This window comes from Vicugna pacos, chromosome 7 (genome assembly GCF_048564905.1).
Source record: "Vicugna pacos chromosome 7, VicPac4, whole genome shotgun sequence".
Classification (NCBI taxonomy): Eukaryota; Metazoa; Chordata; class Mammalia; order Artiodactyla; family Camelidae; genus Vicugna; species Vicugna pacos.
Genome location: NC_132993.1, coordinates 62121300 through 62145084, shown reverse-complemented (window position 1 = coordinate 62145084; position 23785 = coordinate 62121300). Strand labels below are relative to the sequence as shown.

Sequence of the window (23785 nt, the reverse complement as noted above, 5' to 3'; positions counted from 1 at the left end):
ATACAATTATGATGATGATTATATGTAACATTCATTGAACACTATGTGTCATTTACTGAACTAAGGACTTTGTAAGATTCCATTATCAATCTTAACATAAATTGTCAATGATGGTGTTTTTCTCTGTGTTCTATCAACAGAGAGAGAGCCTAGCCTCAGAAAATCAAGGCTTAATGAGGTTAAGTCACTTATCCAAGTTCACAGTTTTTAAATGTAGAGAATGCTTATGAGTGCCTGAGTTTCTAATGGCAAAATCAGTCCTCGTAACCACTATGTCATTGTTAATGATATCATTATTATAGCACTGTAAACTATAGAAATCTTTCATATTTTTTTTTAGTTTACAGATCTAAAGTAATTTTCCCATTCACTCAGAGACCCTGCCCACGACATCTGTAACGCAGTTAAGAATCAGTAATACATTTAAAATACTCCTGGAAAGCAGATCGCTGTTTCAAAGATGATTCACAGTGATCTAGAATTGCACATCAGTTGAATGTTCACATTATCATTTATCTGATTTCTCTTCAGTTCTTATTTGTTCTATAAAAAGAAAAAAGAAAAAAGAAAAAAAAAGAATGTGTTAGAACTTAGAAAGTGGAAGGTGACTGTGACAAGCTGACAACAGCCTTGGCATTTTGTATTGAAACCAAAAGTGCTGTAAATCCCACAGTGGCTCTGTGTCAGCGGTCATGACTGGAAAGTACTCCTGATAAACTTGTTTAATAGTAGAAACATGAATTACAAATGTTATATTTCTGTACAAAACACTTTTTATTAAAAAAAAAAGAGAAATTGGTAACTTCAAATGATATAAACAACTATTCTTGCAGATTTCCTTAGGGGAGGTACCTTGTTTCCTATGGTTGGATTCTCCACATATTGTCTGACTGAAGAAATATTACTTATGAATAATAAAATGTTGTACTGTTAGGGTTAGCGTATTTGTTCTTATTACTAGTCCACCTTTGAACACACAGTTTTTTAGTGTTGTGGGGTGTCAGAATAAGTTTCTAAAGTGTTTTATTATGAAAACTGTGTAAATACTTTCTATGTTTATATGCTCCTGTGTTTCTTGGGTTTGCTGAATGTTTATGGGAGAGTTATTTCATTTTTTTCTTTGCTTTAAGTGGTTAAATATTGAAGAGTTTTATGATACTAAGATTACTTGGGAATATTCATAGTTTAGTTTTATACATAATTCTTGGCAGCCAGATTAACTGGAATACCAGCGTTAACTGTCTTACAGAGGATTATGTTAATTGAACGTGCACAACTATAGTCTGCAGTGCAGCAGCAAAGAGCCTTATAGGTCATTTGATCTCTTTGCTTTGTAAGTGAGGAGCCTGAGGCCCAGGCAGGAAAAATGACTACTGAGTGACAGGGCCTCAACACAACCCCATCCTTCTGACTCAAGGCTCATGTGTTCTTTTTCCTGTAATCCTCTCGTGGAATGTCACCAAATGTGGATTAGAGAAAAGTTTAAGTACCTAAACGCTTCTTTTTCTAACCATTCCATCATTTATGTTTTTTAAAATTATTATTGTGTATCTTAGATATGCCAACGTCAAGAAGTGTAGTAATGAGGGTCGTGCCTTGATGCAATTGGACTTTCAACAGTTTTTAATGAAACTTGAAAAACTAACAGATATTAGACCTATTCCCGATAAAGAATTTGTGGAGACCTATATTAAAGCCTACTACCTAACTGAGAATGACATGGAACGCTGGATCAAAGAGCACAGGGTGAGAGCTGGGAAGCAGTTAATTCCATTTTTACTCCTTTTCCTTTGTGCTGTTCTTGTCTGGTGTATGATATAATTCAAAATCACGAGGGTGAAATAGAAACATTTGCTTTTTTTAGCATGAGCTCCTTAGAGCCGGTCTTTACGATACTCACAGTCTGTGCAATGTGCCCTTTGCCTAATCAGATCCTTTTGAGACTTTGTGAACTGTAACAGTAATTACCTGGAGAGATAGCCCCAGTTTGAACTTTAGCTGTGTTTATCCTTAGGCTGTGTTGTAGGAAAAGGCTGCAGATGGTTAACATCAGGACAGATTGAATATAACAACATTGAAAAGATTCACAGGCTAAAGTCTTACAGGGCTCAAACTGTCTTGCAGCCCTCAACACTGAATGGGTGACAGCCTCAACACACTGACATGTAGTAGTGATGATTAGATTTATTAATATTTAAATAGTTGAATTTTAACTTCATTCTACCTTAGATCTTACATTTTACCATAAGTATAGATGAGATTATTTTTCTTTTGTGTAGATATAAATAAGTAGAGAAAATTACTATTTATAACAAGTATTATTTAGGATGCTGAATTTTTGACACAGTTCGACTCAAGTATCACCAGAGCATGCTCAATACAGGAATCTTTTCTGTACAATTGTTATATCATTTGTCTAGATAGACAGTATGTGAAGACAGATTTAATGAAAATATGAAAAGTGTTAAAATTATCATCAAATCTGATTCCATCACTTACTCTAGTATTCACATTTATTTATGCTATAAACATCATGGGTAAAAGCTAAGTAAATTTTTATTTCATTTTACTGGGTAAGGAAGTGAGGAATTACTTACATTTACTTTATCAGGCTCATTCTTTCTAGTTTCAACAGTCTAGAAAAATAAAATGAGTTTTAGCCAGAAACATTAGCCTGAGTGTTGCATAAATGTACCTACAGTACGAACAGTAGTTTCAGATCTTTGAGAGCAAAGTAGAAACATATATGCTATTTTCAGTGACTGATCAGTGCACCAGAATTGAGCAAAATGTCACCACTTTAGTCCCACTGATCTCTGTCGTTTGAGAACCACAGTGCTAAACCAGATGCAGATGGACTGCTGAATGTTGCTAGAATCCATTCACTATAGTGAGCTGTAAACACTTTGGGGCTGGTACTGAGGAAGGCGTTGGGTAGGAAGACAAGTAGCTGAGAAGAAAAGGCACAGCTCTTAGGGATCCAATTTGATGTGAGGACAATGCCTGTTGGCGAGTTTATTCTTTTAATACAGTGGGCTAAAAGTTTTAGGTTAGTATTTTAGAAGAGCCCTAACTAACTGATATTTGTAATTCATTGAAATTTGCCCAGCCACAGGGATTGTCCTGTTTTCCAGAGAACTTGCCACAATGTCTAGTGCAGTGCTTGGGTGGTGCTTTCTAAATGTTGAATGATGACTTGAGAGAATTCCCCAGGTACTTACAGGTGCTCTCAGAGATCACATACACAAACTGAGCAGTTTGCTAATTTTTTTAAATGGACTCTTCCTCTTATTTTGAAATTGCACTGTCTTTATTGGTTACCTCCAGTGAAGACCTGTTCTTTTCTCATTAGATGATAGTTCACAACTCTCTTCCCCTAGCTGAACTCTTGCTATTCATCCTCCAGTAACAAGTCAAGTTGTAAAACTTTCTGATGAGTTCCATTCATGCTCATCCTAATAACTTATCTGAAATTCAGGAACCAAATAGGTTTGTGCAGCAAAAAATGCTTATATAGTTGACCCTTGGGCAACATGGACTTGAACTGTACAGGTCCACTTATATGCGAATTTTTTTCAGCAGTAAATGCCACAGTACTCCACGATACTCAGTTGGTTGAATCCTTGGATAAGGATGGCCAACTATAAATTATGTGCAGTTTTGACTGTGTGGAAGATTGGCACCCCTAACCCCTGCGTTGTTCAGGGGTCAGCTGTAGTCTTAATTTTACTTTCTAGCTGCCAATTACAATACAAGGGTTTAAAAACCAGTAACTTTCTGATCTTTGTTACCTTATTCATTTATTGAGTTGTTCTGTGGTTGGAGATTTTTTTTCTTTTACCCAAAATGTTGGCAAAATGTACCATGCCAGAAACTACTTAGTAGCATTTTAAAAATTTGAGATGTCCGTGTATTTTGATAACTTAATAACAAAGACTCTCACAGAAACAAGCACAGAGTGTGATCTTAAAAGTAACAAGAAGCACAGGCATGTTATCTGCCATATCACTTCAAGACTCTAGTGCCTCTTGTTTCAAATGTGTACTGCGGTGTCCTTACTCCCTGCTCTTACAGCGCTGTACATAGTTTCTCTTCCATGTTTCAACTACAGTTTCCATTGCTTTTCACTGGTTTGTAGCGCTCAGTAACTAGCTACCGAGACTCGAATATCTCTCTGCCTGTTCTTTTTTTTTTTTTTTTTTGCATTGATCACATACGTGTGTTTTAGTGTACTAAATCTGAATCTTCTTTTTCCGAGCAGGAGTATTCAACGAAGCAGCTGACCAATCTGGTAAATGTTTGCCTGGGATCCCATATCAATAAGAAAGCAAGACAAAAACTTCTGTCTGCTATAGATGATATAGACAGACCCAAAAGATAAGGAAAACAGTTCTGTTTCCTCAATGGCATTGATCTTCTCTCAACATGTATGACATGAAAGCCAATTTTTCATGCACTCGTGACATCTGTCTTAAGAAAACTCTGTGCTTGTTCTTTCCAACTAGGAAGTGGGAAACATCGAAGTCTGTGTGGTGTTCTCAAATGACTTTTATATGCCCTGCTCTCTCCTCTCCAATTTTCAGTCTCATTTGTTGTATTCCTTTCTTGAAATATTCTTGCCTCATCATAACTATTGTTATGTGACTACAGCTACACATTTTACTAAAGAATGTACCATAAGTATGTTATTAGAAGAAACAGTGACAGCACATTCATGGGCAGTTTTGGAGAATGAATTTATGTTGGCATTTTTCTGCCCTTTGAATTTGGTTCATATGAGAGGGCTAATGTACAGTATCTCCTAATTATGAGCACTGCATGACAATTGAAAAGTACATGTAAGTGAAGTAGTTGAAAAATCAGTATGCTGTCTGTGTTTTAAAATGTCAAAGTTGTGCTGGAGTTAATTTGGTTATGGCACAGTGATCATAAATGATGAAATTAAATAAATATTATAATCTAACATGATCAACCTATGTGAGACTGCATTTTGATATTTTTCCACAGCAGACAGATTTCATGAAACTGTAATGGAATTTTTTTTAGCATGTTCTAATTTTAATGGTCTTATATCCTGAAACCAGTGGTGAAAAGTAATTTCATTGGGCATACCTATTCATTGCCTGAGTAGCATGCAGAATGGTGATTGTGGGAGTTCCGTCTTTTCCTTCCTTCCTTCCTTCCTTTTTTAAATATGGGATACTTTTTCATAGAAGCTTTGCTCTCTTTGAATTCAGCTTTTGTCTTAGAACAGCAGAACCTGGCTTAGCTGACTCAGGGAAAGAACTGCTGGTTAGTCAGTAACCATAAGTATAGGGTCTTACGTTCGCCATTTTTAAGTATCAGCTTTGTATCACAGATGCGATGTGAGTTTAGCCAATGATAAACTTTGGAACTCAGTCTATGATAACAGTGTACTATTACTCTAAACTTTGCTTTGAAGCCAGGAATCTTCTGCCGACATCTGTGACGTAAAAATCAGTTTCCCGTGCGCTCCTGCCAGCTGTCTGATAAGGAATTTTTTGTGTGTTCTTTCTGACTGGGGAGTAGAAGAAGCTTGTGTGGTGTTGGTCCAGGATTCCTGGGCATGACTATAACAGCAGCAGCTCGCAGAGTCCTGAAGCATCTCGTGAGGAACAGGCCTTGTGTCCTGTGAGTCTTCTGAGAGCTGAGGTGCTGAAGTGAACGGCACAGTGTGGCATGTGATCAAGCGCAGAGGTGACAAGGAGATGATTGCCACTCAGTGTCCATCGGTCCCTGCAGGTACCCATAACTGGCACAGGATAGTGTGAAGCACTTTGAGAATGCGTCTGTGTTAGTGTGTGTCTGTGTGATGAGTTTTTGGTTTTCAGCCTCTCATTTCCCTGTCCATTTGCTGTCAGTTTAATACTGACAGTAAATCTGCCCTCTTATAAAAAGATATGAATTTGGTGCCATTATGATCTGCTTGTGGAGCTGGACCGTGTGCTTGTAAGGTAGCCTCTGCTTGTAGCCACTTGAAAACAGCAGACATGAGATAAACTTGGGCCTGGTGTTTAAATGTCATATTCATCTGGGCACATAAAGAGCTGATTCAGTCTCATTTATTTCTCAATTGATTAGGAGCTGCTTAGTTATAGTTTTTCACATAGATTTTTATAGTCGGTTTTCTTTAATTTCTAATTTAGTTCACTCTAGATAGTATGAACAGCAGTTATCTGCCTGGTAGGGTGTTTTCCTGGGTAATAGGAATTGAGACAGAGGATGGACTTACCTTCTTAAGAGACTCAGTCTCTTGCAGTTGGAGAGAACTTTTAGTTTACCCATACTTGGCTTTCACCATCTTCAAAATAAAAATGGCACGTCATTTTGATGCTTTTTTGAGAAAGGTTTTTTGTGTGTTTTTTCATTAAAAGGTAGCTTAAGTGCAAATAACATCAAAACAGTAACAGGATATTTGAATCATGAAATTGCCTAGTAACAAAAGAGTTACCAGATATTTCTCAAAATATTATGCAGTGATATTGAATTATAATCAATAACATTTTATGAAACTAATTTTAAGATAAATAGAATTGAAAAGCTTGAGAATGTAAATGGAATTATACATGTTCTAAAAACGTTACTGTTACAAAAATTTCTTTTAGTGTCTAAGTGTTCCTTAACTTTGACATTTTATATGAACATGTCCTGTGTGGAGTTCAGGATTTTAAGTTGATATGAGAGTCTGGTACATGATCCCCTGAGAAGGAATGATGATTTCTACAAATACATTGTCTTGCTTTGAAAAATGCTAGAGAGGTACATAGCAATTCAAGTGAACTAGTTTGCCTCAGTTTATAAAACCTATGGAAATCTTGTAAGTTCACTTTGACTAATAAGCACATTTGCTCAACTTACAAAATGAAATAGAATTTCTCTAGAAGCCAGGACCATATGGTATTTTATCATATCTTTAAGCAGAATTTCCTTTGAAATTTTCTATTTAGCTGAGTGCTAAAGTGAAACTTTAAGTTCAACTAAATAACTTTTCCTTTACCACTCACTGAAATGTAGTCATAAAAAAAGGCTTGCAGTTCAATTCACTTTGAAAGCATAGTTATCTTTTCAATGAAAAATTGTGACTGAAGATAAAATATAAGTTGTGCTCAGAGCAAAAAGAAGTGGTCAAGGGGAAAAATATTTCCACTTTGTATTTATTCTTTGGATTAATTTTAATACAGACTTAGTCACTAACAAAATGATATTTAATTCTTGATAGTGATTAATGACAAGAAAATTATTAATACTTTGGTATATTCTTTGTAAATGTTAAGACCAGTGTGGCTTTTTACAGATTTTTTTTTATTATGAAAAATATTTGATGAGTTCTTATCATCTACAGATTTTTAAAGGCCATCAAAAAGTTTAAGCTGCATAACTCTCCCAAGAACAAAGCTGTGTCAGACTTTGTATGTAAAAATTCGTAACTCATCCAAATGATGGAGAGACATAGTTCATTAGTTCTGATGCTACCTTCTTGATCGGCGGATCTTCTTGTAAATACTGCTAAGTATACCTGCGTAATTTTTTTTCATTTTGAAAACAAAGCCAGAGCTAAATATTTTCTGTCACTTGGTAGAGGTGTTGGTGGGAGAGGGCAGACACTTGGGGAGGAAGGGTAACTAGTTTGCCTCTGGGGTTTGCTACCTTCAAGATATGCTTTATTTAGAACATTTTTTTGTTTTGTCTTTTGTTTTTGATGAACTATTTTTGCAAGTTACTTTCGTGATCACTTCTTGATCTCAAGACCAAGAAGACTCTTTGCCCTGCCAAGGATTTCTAAATTGGCTCTTTAAGTAGTTTTTCACACAGTGCTAAGCCTTTCAATCTGGGAAAGGGATTTTCTTGAACAACAACCTATATTTTATTCTGTTTCTTCTCTGCCTTCCGTCTTTTGATTCTGCCTATCAGTAACCAAAAGGATCTGTGTTAAAAGGAAAAGACATTTCCGTACTCTGGGCATTTTTGTCCAGCTGCTGCAAACGGCATACAACCAGTCTTTGCTTTAGGCAGGGGGACATTTTATTCAAGATTTCCATTTCAACAGAGGTCACTTCTGGAGCCTACACTATAAGTGTAATTATATCCTCAGGTAACCATTGGAAAACAGTTTTTGCTGTCTACCTTATCTTATTTCTGTTACCCCTGTGTACTTCCTAATCACAATTCTACCATTAAGAACCCAGCCAAGATGGTGTCCTTTCCGTGAAACTTACCATTCTCGGGAGTGGGTGCTGTGGCGAAAAAGTGTAAGGAATGGTGGTGGTTGTATTGGTGATACAGTTTTAACAAGGACGACTGCAGAAGGCCTCACTTGGAAGACATGAGGAAGCTAGCCGTGCAATTATCTGGGGTAGAGTGTTGCAGGCTGAGGGAATAATAGTAAGTGCAAAGGCCCTAGAGTGAAGGCTGCTATTCTGAGAATTGTAAGGAGGCCAGCGTGGCTGGCAGAGTAGGTGGGAGAGAGTGTGAGCAGAAAGGATGTGGCAGGAGTAGTCACACGGAGTGAAGGCCTGTGAACCATGGAAAGGACTTTGGATTTTACTAACAGATGGGAAGCACTTGGAGGGTTGTTCACAGAGAGAACACCTGATTGCTGACTTAGTTTTAGCAAAATCACTCTACGTGTATATTTGAGAAAAGGCCATGGGGGGCCAGGGACTGGAGCAATAAGACAAAATAAGAAGCTAATACGGCAAACCAAGAGAGCCTTGGTGGTGGCTCGTATTGGAGTAGCACCAGTGGATGGTGAGAGATGGCCAGATCCTGGACACACTTCAAAGGTGGAGACAGTAGGATCTGTTGATTGCTTGATGGGATGTTTAAGAAAAGAGGAGGTAAAGATGATTCTAAGAGTTTGGTTTGAGGAAGTAGACTCTTCTGGGGAACTGAGTTTGTGAAGGTGATCAAGAGAACAGTTTTGGGCGGGTAAGTCTGAGATACTTAAGAGATACACCATTGGAAGTGTAAAAGAGGCAGCTCTACACACGAGTCTGGAGAAGAGGTCGGGGCAGTAGATGTAAATGCAGAAGTCATCAGTATATAGCATAAGGCCAAAGCATTTTTTAGGGGCAGAGAAATCATACTTGGCCCCTGAATATTAATGTAATTGGTTATGCAGATTCGGTCCCTTTAGAGTTGCCATCTGCCTTGCATTTGGGTTCAGGACAATTTCCACATCACACAGATGGGTTAAGGGATAGGCTTTCTTGAGGAAACTTAACGTTGGGATGGCAGAAGAGACAAGGCATTGTCCCCTGCCCCCTTGCCATTGTCATCGAGAGAGACAGGGCTAGGACAATGCAGAGGCTGTACTGGGGGAGGGTTTTCTAACCGCAACAGAGCAACTCTCTGCCTAGTGACCTGCAGCCTGCGGACGTCATCGTTCCTCTGGCTGGGAGGAGAGAGCCATCTTCTTCGGGAAGATGAGTTCTGGTGCAGTCCCTCAAGGCAACCTGAGTGAGCTCCAGGGTCATTCCCTTGTCTGTCTGGTGTCAGCTGCTGGCTGGGCTCTAGTAGACTGGACAGATAACACCTGCAAGTCTAGCAGGTTAAATACGTGTAAGCCAAACACATTTCATTCTGGGGAGCGTTCCAAAGGAAAATTCTGGGGTAGGTGTTGGGAAGAAGACATTCACGTGGAGGCCTAGCGTGAGTGGGAGTCAGGTGAGCAGGCTGAGGGCAGAGTGTGCTTGAGGATCAGAAAGGCCAGCGTGTTTGGTGCACAGAAGGGAGGGGAGGAAGGAGCACAGAGAAAACCAGGGCGACACGACAAACTTAAGTGTCTTACGCGTCCAAGCAGGAGACACGAATACAGCAGCAGATGTTATTCAGCAACGAGTGACGGGGGTTTCAAGACATGGACGATGCGGGCCCGGCTGTACTTGCAGGCACTCGAATTATTCTTTTAATCTCTGCATCCAAACAAACGAGTCACCTCCACTGGACCATCAGCTCGGGGAAAGAGGGAGTCTGTAGACAGGAGGGAACAACCCAGCACATCCATCTGTTGTGCATCCCTGTGCACCTTGACAGCACTAAGCACAGAGTCTTACTCAGCTCAAAACTACATGCTGGATGGAGTGGTCGAATGGATGAAATGCAAGTATTTGGGCCTCTCAAACTTGAATTCCTCTCTGAACTGTCCTGAACAACTGGTTGGTTCTTCAGGGCAGACTGTCACAAGTTTACTTCTTTACACTCCAGAGCTCCTGGTCGTGGGTCAGATGCATATTTGCTCTTGGTTTATTAATTTCTCAGTATTGCAGAAAGAGGGTTAATTACTCCATGATTGTTGAAGAGAGGTGCCCACTGACATTGGAAGCCAAAGCAGTAGCAGTTTAAAAAGAAGCAATTAGTTACTTCCGTTCCTTAATTTTTTTTCCCTGCAGACTGCCTGAGATGAAGGTTGACTTGTTGGAATAGACTGCCCTAGACCAGTGGTTCTCAAGGTGTGGTTCCCAGACCAGCAGCCTCAGCATCACCTGGGAACCTGCTAGGCAGGCCAGTGCTCAGGCTCCACCAGAGACCCCGGACTCCGACACTGGGAGTGGGACCCTGTGGTCGGTGTTTTAGCAAATGCTGATGGACACTGAAGTTGGAGAACCACTGCCTTCAAACACAGACACATACACACACTACACTACACTACACTACACTACACTGCACTACACTACACTGGGATGAGGTGATCCAAAGAAGCTGCTGACCTGGAATTTTCTCTCTCTTTACAGAAAGGTCTGTAGTGTAGCTATTCCAGACAGACTGCTGAGAAGGCCTCTTTCCCCCCATTTTTGGACAGGTGTTTTGTGTGTGTGTGTGTGTGTGTGCCCATTTTAGGATAAGAATTGGTGCTTTTCCATGAACTCTGAAAGAGTATTGCCTTCCCCATAAGAGACTTTGTGAGTACCTTTTGTTTGAACAGGCCACCAAGCGTATGTGTGTCTGTCACATGGCTTGAGTGAAATCAGATTCTCCCAGGGAGTTTCAATTGGTGCATATATCATGAGCAGTGAGACAAGTGGAGCTGCAGGAATGACTAATATAATGTATCATATTTTACAGAATCTTTGATTGTCTCGGCAATTGACTGAATCAGACAAGGGGGAGAGAGGCCAGTTGATGCTTTGGTAAGGGAAGCTTAGCCTGAGCTGGAGGTGTGCTGGTGCCTGGGCTTCTGCTTAGTTCATTTCTTTCATTCTTGCCTGGTCTCTAGTTACCCTTCTGTGCCAATAACTTTAAAGAGATTTCTGTTTCTCTAAGATGGGATAATAATAATGTCTATTTCATAAAGCTATTGTAAGAATAAAAGAAAATGTAAAAAATACTCAGAACAGGTGCCTGGCATTGAGTGAGGGTTCAGTAAATGGTGGTTATTGTGTTAACTTTGTTTTGTGGAGATGGGGATCGAGGCCCAGGAGGTAGAAGCTATTTTCCCAAAGTCACATTGCAAGGGATGGAACCAGCACCCTTCTCATCACAGCTTCTAGCAGCAGCGTGACCTGCATATTGGCCACCGTGGACCTCACCATGTTTCTTCACAATGCTGGTTGGCCTGAATTGCATCCCTAGGTCAGTTCCTTGACTACATTTTTGCCTCCTTCCTGAAGAGTTGGCTGGCGCACTGCAGAATGCATGCTGGTTCTCAGTGGGGCTCCGTCTGGTTTTAGTGCCTCCAGACTTAATAGCAGAGCCTCTTGGAGGTGAGTGATGTGTCTCGACCTGGGGAAGTGGGAATCAGTGTTTATGCCGCTATGACAGGCGATTTGCTCAAGAGCCTTTTCCTTCATGTATTCTGTTGGTAAACCACCCAAGGGACCCTCTTCTGACTCTTAGGTCAAGAAATTCAGGTATGATTCATCTGACAGTGCTAGTGTTTCTGCTGCCCTGTCAGCTGCTGAGGAAATGCTGGTGTTATGTTCAGCTCCATCTCAGCTGTGCAGAAGGTTTTCTCTTTTTTTCTCCTTCCCATAACAAGATACCCAGTCCTCTCAGCCTCTACTCGGGGACTTAACTCGGGGGCTGTGGAGTGACAGGTGGCCCACAGGTCATAGAAATGACTCAGGGCAGCTCAGCAGCGTGTCCCTTTTCTGTCTTGTCCATGGGACAGAATTGCCTCCCTTTTTCTCTGCTGTATTCTCTTCATACCTTCCTTTTTCATCACAGTCACCCCAGCGGAGAAAGTCAGCCCCTTTCAGTAGCCTCAGTCTTACCTTGTGGGATTTGGGGGAACAGAAGTTTCTGCAGGTGGGCATGTTTTTGTTCACACTATGTCACAGTTTCTTAGGTGTGAGTAGTCCAGCTTCTTTGAGGGTTGAAGGAGGAAAAACAGCACTTGGATGCTAGTGAGAAGCAAAGAAAAGGGACATAGCCAGCAAACCACCAGACACACTAGTGGAGCTATAACTCTGTCATTTTTCAGTATCTCAAGATTTTTGGGAGAGTACTTTCAGTTTTTTACTAGACTTCTTTGTAATTTGTAAACTTATAAATACAAGGACCTGATATTTTCCTCTCCAGGTATGTATGTTCACACACATCTGCCAAAGCTCCAACTTCATTGACTAAACAAACAAATGTACTGCCTGGTGTCTGTTCCTTCAGATAATGGAATAGTTATTTTAATTTGGGCTGAGATCCATCAGTTACCTCTTCTGAGTCATTAATCTTTGAGACAAGGCTTGTTGCAAGCAAACTAACTGCAGTTTTGTCCCTGAGATTTAAGTATGTGTCAGTAATAAAATTCTTAATGAGATTGTAATTAGCACACACAGAGGGGCTGAGATTTGGCAGTGCTTGATATACTTTTTTCAGTAAGTACTTTGTCTTCATCTTTAAAAGCTCACTTGTTGGAAGCTGGTTTAAATGCTTTCCTAAGCATCTTATAAAGAAAATCCTACATGGCTTCATAAGTGAATTTCTGTTGACCACGTTGAGCATATTAGGGGAGTTTTCGGCATATTGGCAATTTGCAGTGTTGTTTGGCTGGTATTTAACCATAATAACAGGCACTTGGCTCTTGTGGTTTAAGGCATCTTAATGGTTTCTTTTTTATTTTAAGCCAACACAGATTTTGGGGGTATTTTGTTAAAAGTCAAGCTCCTTTTTTTTTTTTTTTCTTTGACTCTTCTTTTGTCCTTTCAGCTCTTAGATTTCATCGTCAGGAGAAAATGAAGAGAAACTTTGGCAAGAGATCATGATTTCATAGAAGCGATGGTGGCATAGAAGACTTTGTGCAGGGGTTGGGATGGGCATGTATTGGCCAGTTGGTGCTATGAGCTGCTATTCCCTAAGCTTCAGGGACAATGTATAAATGACATAATCGTAACATTTGGAATAGGAAGATTTAGCAATGCCAGCATCACACTAAGATTGCCCTCCTGGCAAGGTAGAGTTGGGGGATAAAACATTTAACAAAAACGGGTAACAATTGAGCATGAAGAAAAAAAGACAATCAGTTATCTCTTCACCGTGATTCAGGGAGTCCACAGTGGATCTCCTTGGAGGTGGGGTGGGGTGGGGAGGGAGTGACAAATAGGCAGGTAGTGTTAGAAGTCTTTTGTGAACGCAAAGTCCAGGAACATCCTGTTTACCCAGGATCCAGTGAATCTGCCTGGAAGACAGTGTACGGATCCAGCAGCAGGGATCGCATACTACATCGTCCCAGGGGACAAGGTAAGGTGCAGAGAAACTTCCAGAGTAAAATCTAACAGTTTTGAAGCTAGTAGGAAACTTCAAGCTCACCTAGTGCAACCTTCCACTGGGAAAGTTATGGATATCCATAACCTCTGGACATCCACAAGGCAAGCTATTTATGGCATCTTAGCAGGTCAGTCCAAGCTACTTGCTGATAATTTCCAGCAGTGGGAAACTTGCTTCCTCACAAGCTTTCATCATCAGAGAGCTTCTTGGATCTTGAAACTGCACTCCCTGGGGCGTACATTCATTGCCTTGTGTTCTGTCCTCGGATCAGGGAGAATATAGAAACGTCTCTATCTTCCTTCCAGTAATGCCGCCTACAGCTGCACTGGCCGATGATACCCAGATCATATGCAGGATATTAACACATTTTGAGCTTGTGGTCAACTAAAGTTCTTAAGTTTATTTGATGCCATTAAAATCGATCCTCATCAGGATTTGTACAGTGGATTATATTTTAAATGCCAATTCAAGATCCTATACAGTTTCATCTATCTGTCATTTTGTTACTTTTGGCCTGATTGTAGCCTGTCGAGAATTTTTGGGCTCCAGATTTCATCATTCAGAATATGAAGCATGTCCTACTGTGCTGCCCAAGTGATAAGGTAGTATTTCTTGAAGATCCTCAGTCAAGTGGATAAAAATGTGAGTTGGACAGAACCAGAGACAGAGCTCTCGGGCCCAACACAAGGCAACTCCAGGAATCAGAACTTTTTGAACAGGTATATTAGAACCATGAGTGTTCTATATTTTATCGTTTTCCCAGTTTAACCACAAAGGAAATATGAAATTTTGTGAAATTCTTTGCTGGGAATAATATGGTAGCAACACTGTTGAGATGGAAAGTGGAAAAATATCTTGGTATTCTTGTCCTTGCTTGAATCCATGCTGGCTTTTGATGATGACCTTTTATAAGTCACTTACAAAAATTGCTCACAAAGTAATTTTTAATGTTTTATTCTTGAAATCTGCCAAGTGTTCCATGGTAAGCTCACCAGATGGTTGTGTGGGAAGCTTAATTCCTCTTAATATTAGAATATTATTCCCCTAATTCCAGACTTCAGACACCTCGTGTCCATTTATATAAATGTGCAGAAATTTCTGCTAGATCTCACCTCTAGCTCCTTGGTAACCACAAGAAGAAGACTTGAACTCTTAAAAAGTTTCTGGGTGTTTATTTATTGGAGTACTATTACCTCTGACTTCCATTTATCTTAATAGTGTTTGTCCTTCCTTATCTAATTGTAATGAACCTCCTTCTTCTTAAATTTTAAAGCTAATTAACACTACTTTATACTCCTGAAGCAGTGATGTGTTTTCTTCCCCCTTTGGGCTTGGAACACATGTGTGTAAACACTCTGACAGTTGTCCTGAGGCTTCTCATATCAGGTCACACTATGCTTTAACCTCCTGAAAGGTCACTTGTCACTCCTGTTTGACTCTGATTGGCACCTGCCTGTCTCTTCATCTTTTGTACTTTTTACAGTGAAATGAGCAGAATATTCCTTGGGCAGGTACCCCTTTCATCTTCAGAGGACTCTTTCTCCTCCTCAGAATGATGGCTTGAAACTCCATAGTCAGAATTACCTTTTTCTCTATTTTTGCCATGTTCTTCTAGAGCTAACTTCCCTTTCAGTCTGGACACAGGACTATGGTATCTCTTCCTGACCATTTTCTGAATTCTGCTTTCTCTTGGGGAAGACAGTATCGCAGTTAAGAGACTCTAGGGTCTTATATGCCAGGTGAACTGGGGAGTTACTTAACCTTTTGCCTTATTTTCCTCATCTGTAAAATTGGAATAATAAAATTATATCGTAGTGGAAGATTAAAGATAAAATAGTAAAATTCTTAGTAAATGCCTGACACAAGATAATATATATTCATCATTTTTATAGCATATGGACCACTTTTGACCATGCTACTAGGAATCCCAGAAACTGGATTCTATTCTTCCAACATTCTCATTATCTTCACTTTATTAATCAATTCTCCCTTATTTGAAGAATGAAATTTAAAAAGCTGCCTCCGGGGCTGTGTGATATGCACTACACAACTGCAGGGGGCAACAGTCACACAGACTGCAGTGGGGCTAGTGCCTCCTACAGTTGTGCAGTGCACTCACTGGTCCTGTCCCTTCCACTACTTCCTGAATGATGAAGCCATCAGCGAGGAAAGCGAGAATTCCACAGGTGCCCCTGCCTTTATGCCTTATAGAAGACCTCTTCAGATTTGGGGTCCACTTCTGCAGCATTGTTTCCTTGGAGGAAGGGAAGACCAAATTAGAAAGAGTCCCTGAGGGAGGGAGGGAGTTGACGCATGACCTGGGATGTGGTGAAGGATATATGTCTGAATAGCACCTGGGGTTGGATTTAGGTTCTTCCCCTTCCTTGGGCAAGTTGCCTGCTCCCCATGTGTGCTCAGTTACCCCTTGGTCACCTCAGCCTCTCCCACTCGGCTATGCAACTGAAGACCAATGTGACGCTGCGTGTTCCACGGTCCTGCCGATGGATAATAATGAGTCTAACTGTCTTTGCTTCAGTTTCTTAGAATCCTCTAAAAATAATGTATCTGTAGGAAATGAGTGAACCCTTAAGACGTGTTATGTTTTTCTGAGTTATATAAAAAAACACTTTTAACATTGAGCCTGTGTAGGCTTTCTGTTTGTTTTCTACAATCTCCATAATTTCTACTGGCATGGAAATGTGGAAGGTTCCACCTAGGGCAAGCTGTTCTGGAGACTCTGCAGTGCACCAATTCAAAGAGAGAACAATTTAGAGGACTCCCCATATTTGCTCTACAATTGTCATTGTGCAGTTTAATAAAAATGCTGCTTTAGGATTTGTTTTCAAAGCAAGTTTTATCAGCTAATGAGTTTCTAGTATTTTTATTAACACTTAAACTGAGTGTTGGTTCTTGTCTTTTCCATTTGCCCTGATTCTGTGTCTGTAAATTGGAAAATGTTCCTAGTCCTTGGATGAGCTGGTAATTTTAACCTACAATAGAGTAAACAGCAGAAGCCTCAATAACTTGACCACTTGTGATACATTAGGAGTTTTACAAATTAGACCAAAACCCAGCCCTAAGGTGTCATTGTATTGACATGTTCCGAGAATTTCTCTGGGATTATAATGTGATTGTATCTCTGGCCAGTTAGGGAAATGTAATTCACATAGAATTTCTTCTTTGGAATGTCACATCGATGACATTTATTGCTTTTTGAAATACCGAACGAGTCTTGCATCCCTGGCATAAACTCTGCTTGGTCATGGAGTATGATTCTTTCTATATATCATTGAATTCTATTTGTTAATATATTTTAAAGATTTTTGTATCTGTATTTGTGAGGAATATTGGTCTATTTTTGAACTGTCTGTAAAGTTTTTTTGAACTGTGTGAAGTTTTGATATATTTGTAATAATAACTTCATAGAATGAATTAGGAAATGTTTCTTGCTCTTCTGTTTTCTGGAAAAGATTGTTTTGAATTGGTGTTAATTCTTCAGTGAAACAATCTGGGCTTGGGGATTTTTTTGGTAGGGGGAGTTTTAAATTACAAGTATAAGTTCCTTAATATAGATAAGGGGCTATTCAGATGATCTGTTTCATAGAATGAATTGTGGTAGTTTTTGTTTTTTGAGCATTTGCTTCATTTCATGTAAGCTGTCAAATTTATTTGTACAGAATTTTTTGTAATGTTTCTTACTATCTCTTGGGTGTCTGCAGGGTCTGTAGTGATAACCATTTCATTCCTGATATTGATAATTTGTATCCTTTATCTTTTTTCACTTTTAAGTCCATCTTATTGATCTTTGTAAAGAACCAGCTCTTTATTTTATTGACTTTCTCTATTTTTCTGTTTTCAATTTCATTGATTTCTAGTCTTGTTTTATTATTTCATCTTTCTATTTGCTTCAGGTTTCTTTGATCTTCTCTTCTGGTGTGCACGTAGGCCATTGCTTTGAGATATTTCCCTTTTTCTAGTGTAAGCATTTAGTGTTACAGGTTTTACTCTCAGCACTGATTTAGCTTCTTTCCACAAGTTTTGATAGAATGTAATTTTCATTCAGTTCAGTTTATCTTTTGATTTTCCTTGAGGCTTCCTCTTTGACCTTTAGATTTAGAAGTGTGTTGCTTAGTTTCCAAGTGTTTGGAGATATATCTCTTATCTTTTTGGTATTGGTTCCAGTTTGATTCCTTTGGAGTCAATTCAGTGGAGAAAGAGTAATTCAGAAAAAGCATTTGAAAAAAATCATCATCCATTTGTGATAAAACCTCTCAGAGAAAGGAATAGAAGGGAACTTACTCAGTTTGATAAAAAAATATCTGCAGATGCTACAAGTAATATAGTTGATGGTAACAGACTGAATCCTTTCTTCCTAAGGTTGGGAACAAAGCAGGGAACAAAACAGTCTTATTTGCTTTGTCTTCAAGACTTATTGTAAAGCTACAGTAATCAAGGTGGTTTTTCAAGTATATATAAGTGCTGTCAAGATAGACATATACACCAATGGAACATAATGGAAATTTCAGACACAGACCCACATATATGTGGTTACATATTGATCCTCAACAATACACAAGGGCAATTTACTGGAGAAAGATAGCCTTTCTATAAAGATACTGGAACCATTGGATATCCATATGCAAAACAAAACAAAATGAATCGATTAAAAGCTTGATCATACATAAAAATAGATCAAAATGAATCCCAGATCTAAACATAGAGCTTAAAATTGTAAAACTTCTAGAAGGAAATGTGAGAAATTCTTTGTAACTTTGGATCCAACAAAGATTTCTTAAATTCAGTACCAAAAAATCCATAAAAATTTTTATAAATTTAACTGCACAAAAAAATTGAGAACTTCTCTTTGAAGAGACGTTATTAAGTGAAAAAAAAGCCACAGACTGAGAGAAAATATTCACAAACTGCATATTAGATTAAGAAATTGCATCTACAATATATAAAGAACCCTCGAAACTCAATAATTAGGGAATGAAAGCCCAATTAGAAAAAGAACAACATATGTGAGCATATACTTAGCCAAAAAAAAAATTGATTGGCAATAAGCACATGGAAAGATGCTCAACCTCATTAGCTAACAAGGAATTGAAATGCAGTTTATTTTAAGTCCCTTTTGCCTTAATAAAGCTGTTAAAAATATTGAACACATTTATGTTCTCACTTGCCAACATATTAAGAAGTTCAATTTCACCTGTTTTCAGGGGCCTCCTCTCCTATGGCCATGTAAGAATAACAGACTTCTATAGCTCCTGGAATATAGATCAGAACCAGTTGACCTTTGCCACCACAGACATTGCTGCACATCTAGTCCTCCTGGTGTGCTTGGACCCTTACACCACGAAGACAACCTACTCACTATTCTTTTCTATAAATCAAACACTCAGACCCAGACACCTCCACAGCGTGTTAGGGCTCCATAGCTACCCTTCATAAACACCTTGACGTCCTAGTCCCATCTGGAGCCCTGCACAAAATTGGGGTGTATGGGGAAGTTTCTACTCTTACAAGTGAGGACGTTTCTGCCTTTATCGTCCCTTGGAGTCCTTTCCTCTCTTGGAAATTCAGCTTTATTCCCTCTCATGGGCCTTGAGACCAAAGAAAAACTTGGTGAGCTTTTGTCTTTTGAATACCAACAAGGCAAAACCTTTTCAAGTAGCCTGTTCTACTCCTGCACATCATCACATTTGATATCACTGAGGCCTGTCCAGCTCTAAAACACACACTGCATCTCCAGACCCTTTTGGGCTCAATATTTATTGACAAAATGTTTCCGAATATCTCAGTCCAGTAAATACACACTCATTGGTAGATAATTAAGGAGTCTTGTTTTTGTTGTTGTTTGACAGTGATTTAAGGCCTTGTAGTAACTCAGAGTTATCATTCTCAGAATTAATTCCCATTATTCAAATATGTCAATGTAGTTGGACGATATTAACTGTGTCTGTCCTTACTTAGGGGTTGGCATTTTGACAAAATCTTGCAATTTGTACTTCTTTAACTGTTTTGTTTCTCCCAAAAGGAATACTGGAAAGTACTATTTAATCAAAATTTCTGGTTATTTGAGATTTTGCCTGATCTTTATTTTGAAGCTAGTCAGGGGGTATCTAGGCTGTTTGGTCTTTCATGAAGGAAGTTTACAAGTTTCTTAATGTCAGGGACAATATAAAGAGAATCTCCTGCTTTGAATAATCTCAGTAAGTCTAAGTTACACAAAATTTCATGACATATAATCTAGATTGTACCCCAAAAATGCATAGCATAGAACTTCCAGTATTTTTGATCAGCTCACTTAGCTCTCTGAAAGTGTCCTGAGTGAAGTGGCATTAAACTTTAGATGATAAAGGCAAGCTTTTGGCTCTAGACCCTCCATCCAACAAGTTGGGGTTAGGGCTCAAGGTATAGTTGTAAGTGTGATGGTTAATGTTATGTGTCCATTAGTCTGGGCTATCGGGTGCCCAGGTATTTGGTCAGATATTATCCTGGATGTTTTTGTGAGGGTGTTCCTGGATTAGATTAACATTTGAAGCAGATTGCCCTCCCTAATGTAGGTGGGCCTCATGCGATCAGTTGAAGGCCCGAATAGAAAAAAAAAGGTTGATCCTCCTGAGAATTTCTTCTGTCTTATTGCCTTTGAACTGGGACATTGGCTTTTTCCTGTCTTTGGGCTCAGACTGAAACATCTGCTCTTCCTGGATCTCAAGCTTACAGACATTTGGACTGGAACTACACCATTCTCCTGGGTCTCCTACTTGCCAGCTCACCCTGCAGATCTTGGGACTTCTCAGCTTCCAAAATCACGTGAACCAATTCCTTATAATGAACCTCGTTTTATGTATGTATAGATCTCCTATTGGTTATGTTTCTCTGGAGAATCCTGACTAGTATAGTAAGTTTTCCTTAGTTTGACTGTGTCCTTTTGGACCTACAGAAATAAGATTATTGGCTAATTTCTCTGATCTTGTTTCTCCTACCAAGTTCAACAACTTTAGGAAATAAGGAGTTTCAGTTATTCAATATTCTTGTAGTAACCTATAATGAAAAAGAATATGAAAATGAAAATATGTATGTATATGTATGACTGAAGCATTATGCTGTACATCAGAAATTGACATAACATTGTAAACTGACTATATTTCAGTTAAAAAAAAAGTTTCAGAAAAAGACTGGTGATTTTAGAAAGTCCTTGCTTTGTCTAGAGCCTCTCCTCCTATGTTGGCTGCAGGAAAGTGTTCCTACTCTAAGTAAAACCAAAAACTTCATGTGAATGAACCTGAAAAGCAGCACATTTTTCCAGTGCCAGAGAGGGCAGAATAATGTGTGTGTCCGTGTGAACTGATACCATCATTCATTTCTGTTGGGGTCAATGAGGAGTCTTTTTAATAATCAGCATATAAGTGAAAAAAAAATGATCTTAAGCATTGTTTGAAGCTCCTGGGTTGACAAATAAACCAGATCCAGTTGAGCCACACCAGACATGTGACATATTCTAAAACAAGTTTGCAAGTCTAGGGAGAACAGTACTCCATTGTGCTTTGCCCCTGTAGGTCAGTGGTTAAGGGATGTCTTGAATGATTGGGAGGAGAGGGGTTAAAGAAGGAAACTGGAGGGAAGGGGAGAAACCACAGCAGTCCTTGAAAGTAGATCCTTGAAAATTCATTCAAAGCTTAAAATTAGGATATCATGTTCTTTTCCAGAGAGACCTTCTTCAGGATTTTCTTTGTGTCTTTCAGATTGTGAATTGAGTACCTCTCTCCATGAAACAAAATGTTGGAAAAGTACATTGAAGACGTTGTATGATGCTAAAGCTCAGGGCAGGCCTGTGGTGTGGCTTTCTTCCCCCAATCTTAGTTTCTATTTCTCTTGGTGTTCAGTTTACCCCTGCTATGTGAGGCACCCATCTGAGTTAAAGACCATCCACTGCTAAGTGGGGCATGTGTATTTCCCCTGCACTGTTTGACCATTTTTCACATAACACTGTTCAAGATGATTATGTGAAAGTGGAAGGAGTTCCAAAAAGCCACAAAACTTTCAGCAAAGAATATTATCTTTGGCAGAGATTATGTTCCAGTCATCAAAGTAAACTGCTCATAGCATGATAAACTGAGCGAAGGAGACCTTGCAGTGAATCCCCATAGAGTTCGTGGTTGCTTCTTCCATGTCTTCCAGGCAGCTCTGTGCCAAGGCCACCATGGGCTGTTATTAAACTAGCTTCAGCACTCGGATTCTCTAGGACAGGCTGTGCTCAAGGTAATGCTCGCTCATTATTACAAAGATCCCTTAAGATGTATAGCAATATGGAATTTGATTTTCACAAACTTACAGGTTTTTTTTTTACTGTTAATTTTATACTGTTTTATTTATTCAACTTTATTAAGTTATAATTGACAAAATTGTAAGATATTTAAAGTGCACACTATGATGATTTGATATACATATACATAGTGAAAGGATGCTTCCCATCTAGTTAATTAACGTATCTATCACTTTAACTATCTTTTTTCTCTTTTTTGGTTATACTCTCTTAGCAAATTTTTTTAACATTTTTTTATTGAGTTATAGTCATTTTACAGTGTTGTGTCAGATTCCAGTGTAGAGCACAATTTTTAGTTACATGTGAACATACATATATTCATTGTCACTTTTTTTTTGCTGTGAGCTACCACAAGATCTTGTATATATTTGCCTGTGCTATACAGTATAATCTTGTTTATCTATTCTACATATGCCTGTCAGTATCTACAAATTTTGAACTCCCAGTATATCCCGTCCCACCCCTCTTCCCCTTGGCAACCACAAGTTTGTATTCTCTGCCCATGAGTCTGTTTCTGTTTTGTATTTTATGTTCTTTTTTCTTTTTTTTTTTAGATTCCACATATGAGTGATCTCGTATGGTATTTTTATTTCTCTTTCTGGCTTACTTCACTTAGAATGACATTCTCTAGGAGCATCCATGTTGCTGCAAATGGCATTATGTTGTCGATTTTTATGGCTGAATAGTATTCCATTATATAAATATACCACTTCTTTATCCAGTCATCTGTTGATGGACATTTAGGCTGTTTCCATGTTTTGGCTATTGTAAATAGTGCTGCTATGAACATTGGGGTGCAGGTGTCATCCTGAAGTAGGGTTCCTTCTGGTTATAAGCCCAGGAGCAGGATTCCTGGGTCATATGGTAAGTCTATTCTTAGTCTTTTGAGGAATCTCCACACTGTTTTCCACAGTGGCTGCACCAAACTGTATTCTCACCAGCAGTGTAGGAGGGTTCCCCTTTCTCCACAGCCTCTCCAGCATTTGTCATTTGTGGACTTTTGAATGATGGCCATTCTGACTGGTGTGAGGTGATACCTCATTGTAGTTTTGATTTGCATTTCTCTGATAATTAGCGATATTGAGCATTTTTTTCATCTGCCTATTGGCCATTCGTATGTCTTCACTGGAGAATTGCTTATTTAGGTTTATTTAGGTCTTCTGCCCATTTTTGGATTGGGTTGTTTGTTTTTTTCTTACTAAGTCGTATGAGCTGCTTATATATTCTGGAGATCAAGCCTTTGTCGGTTTCATTTGCAAAAATTTTCTCCCATTCCGTAGGTTGTCATTTTGTTTTACTTATGGTTTCCTTTTCTGTGCAGAAGCTTGTAAGTTTAATTAGGTCCCATTTGTTTACTCACAGGTTTTTTTATAGTAATAAATTCTAACATCTGAAAAAATACCCTTCGTAGACCATTGTCCTGATGTTGTTTTCAGAAAGCATACTTTGGAAATGCTGTGTTTGAAGAAATCTAAACCGATTCATTTACTTCAAAATCCTTAATATGCTAATACAAATTTACCAAGAGAGTTATACAGTGTGCGGTATTTCTCCACCTTCTTTGACCAGTGTTATGGGTTGAATTGTGTCCCCTCAAAAGTATATGTTGAAGTCCGAGCCCCCAGTACCTCAGAATGTAACCTTTTTTGGAAATGGGGTCACATATATTCTAGAGGTAAAATAGCTTCTACTGAACCATGGACTTATTTCGGTTTTCCTTGATATAGACAGGCT

At 38.9% G+C, this 23785-nt stretch overlaps 1 protein-coding gene and 2 long non-coding RNA genes across 7 annotated transcripts in view; 2 read left to right on the top strand and 1 right to left on the bottom strand.

Annotated features, from left to right (window-relative positions):
* The window catches only part of VPS50 (VPS50 subunit of EARP/GARPII complex), a 105681-nt gene extending 100705 nt beyond the window's left edge, over positions 1-4976 (top strand). For both annotated transcript variants that reach the window (XM_072964982.1, XM_006207635.4), the window contains exons 27-28: positions 1557-1746; positions 4262-4976. In XM_072964982.1, coding sequence (XP_072821083.1) covers positions 1557-1746; positions 4262-4381 — 310 coding nt within the window. In that variant the 3' untranslated portion in view covers positions 4382-4976. The remainder of the gene's footprint in view (positions 1-1556; positions 1747-4261) is intronic.
* LOC140697430 (uncharacterized) lies at positions 276-10720 on the bottom strand. Its single transcript, XR_012074495.1, has 4 exons — positions 8238-10720; positions 6254-6322; positions 2598-2636; positions 276-543 (listed from the first exon to the last, which is right to left on the bottom strand). It is a non-coding gene; the product is annotated as an uncharacterized lncRNA (long non-coding RNA).
* A 2833-nt stretch (positions 10721-13553) lies between these two features.
* Positions 13554-23785, top strand: part of LOC116281291 (uncharacterized) — a 53255-nt gene continuing 43023 nt past the window's right edge. For all 4 annotated transcript variants that reach the window (XR_012074491.1, XR_012074494.1, XR_012074490.1 and 1 more), the window contains exons 1-2: positions 13554-13695; positions 14247-14441. This is a non-coding gene — a long non-coding RNA (uncharacterized lncRNA). The remainder of the gene's footprint in view (positions 13696-14246; positions 14442-23785) is intronic.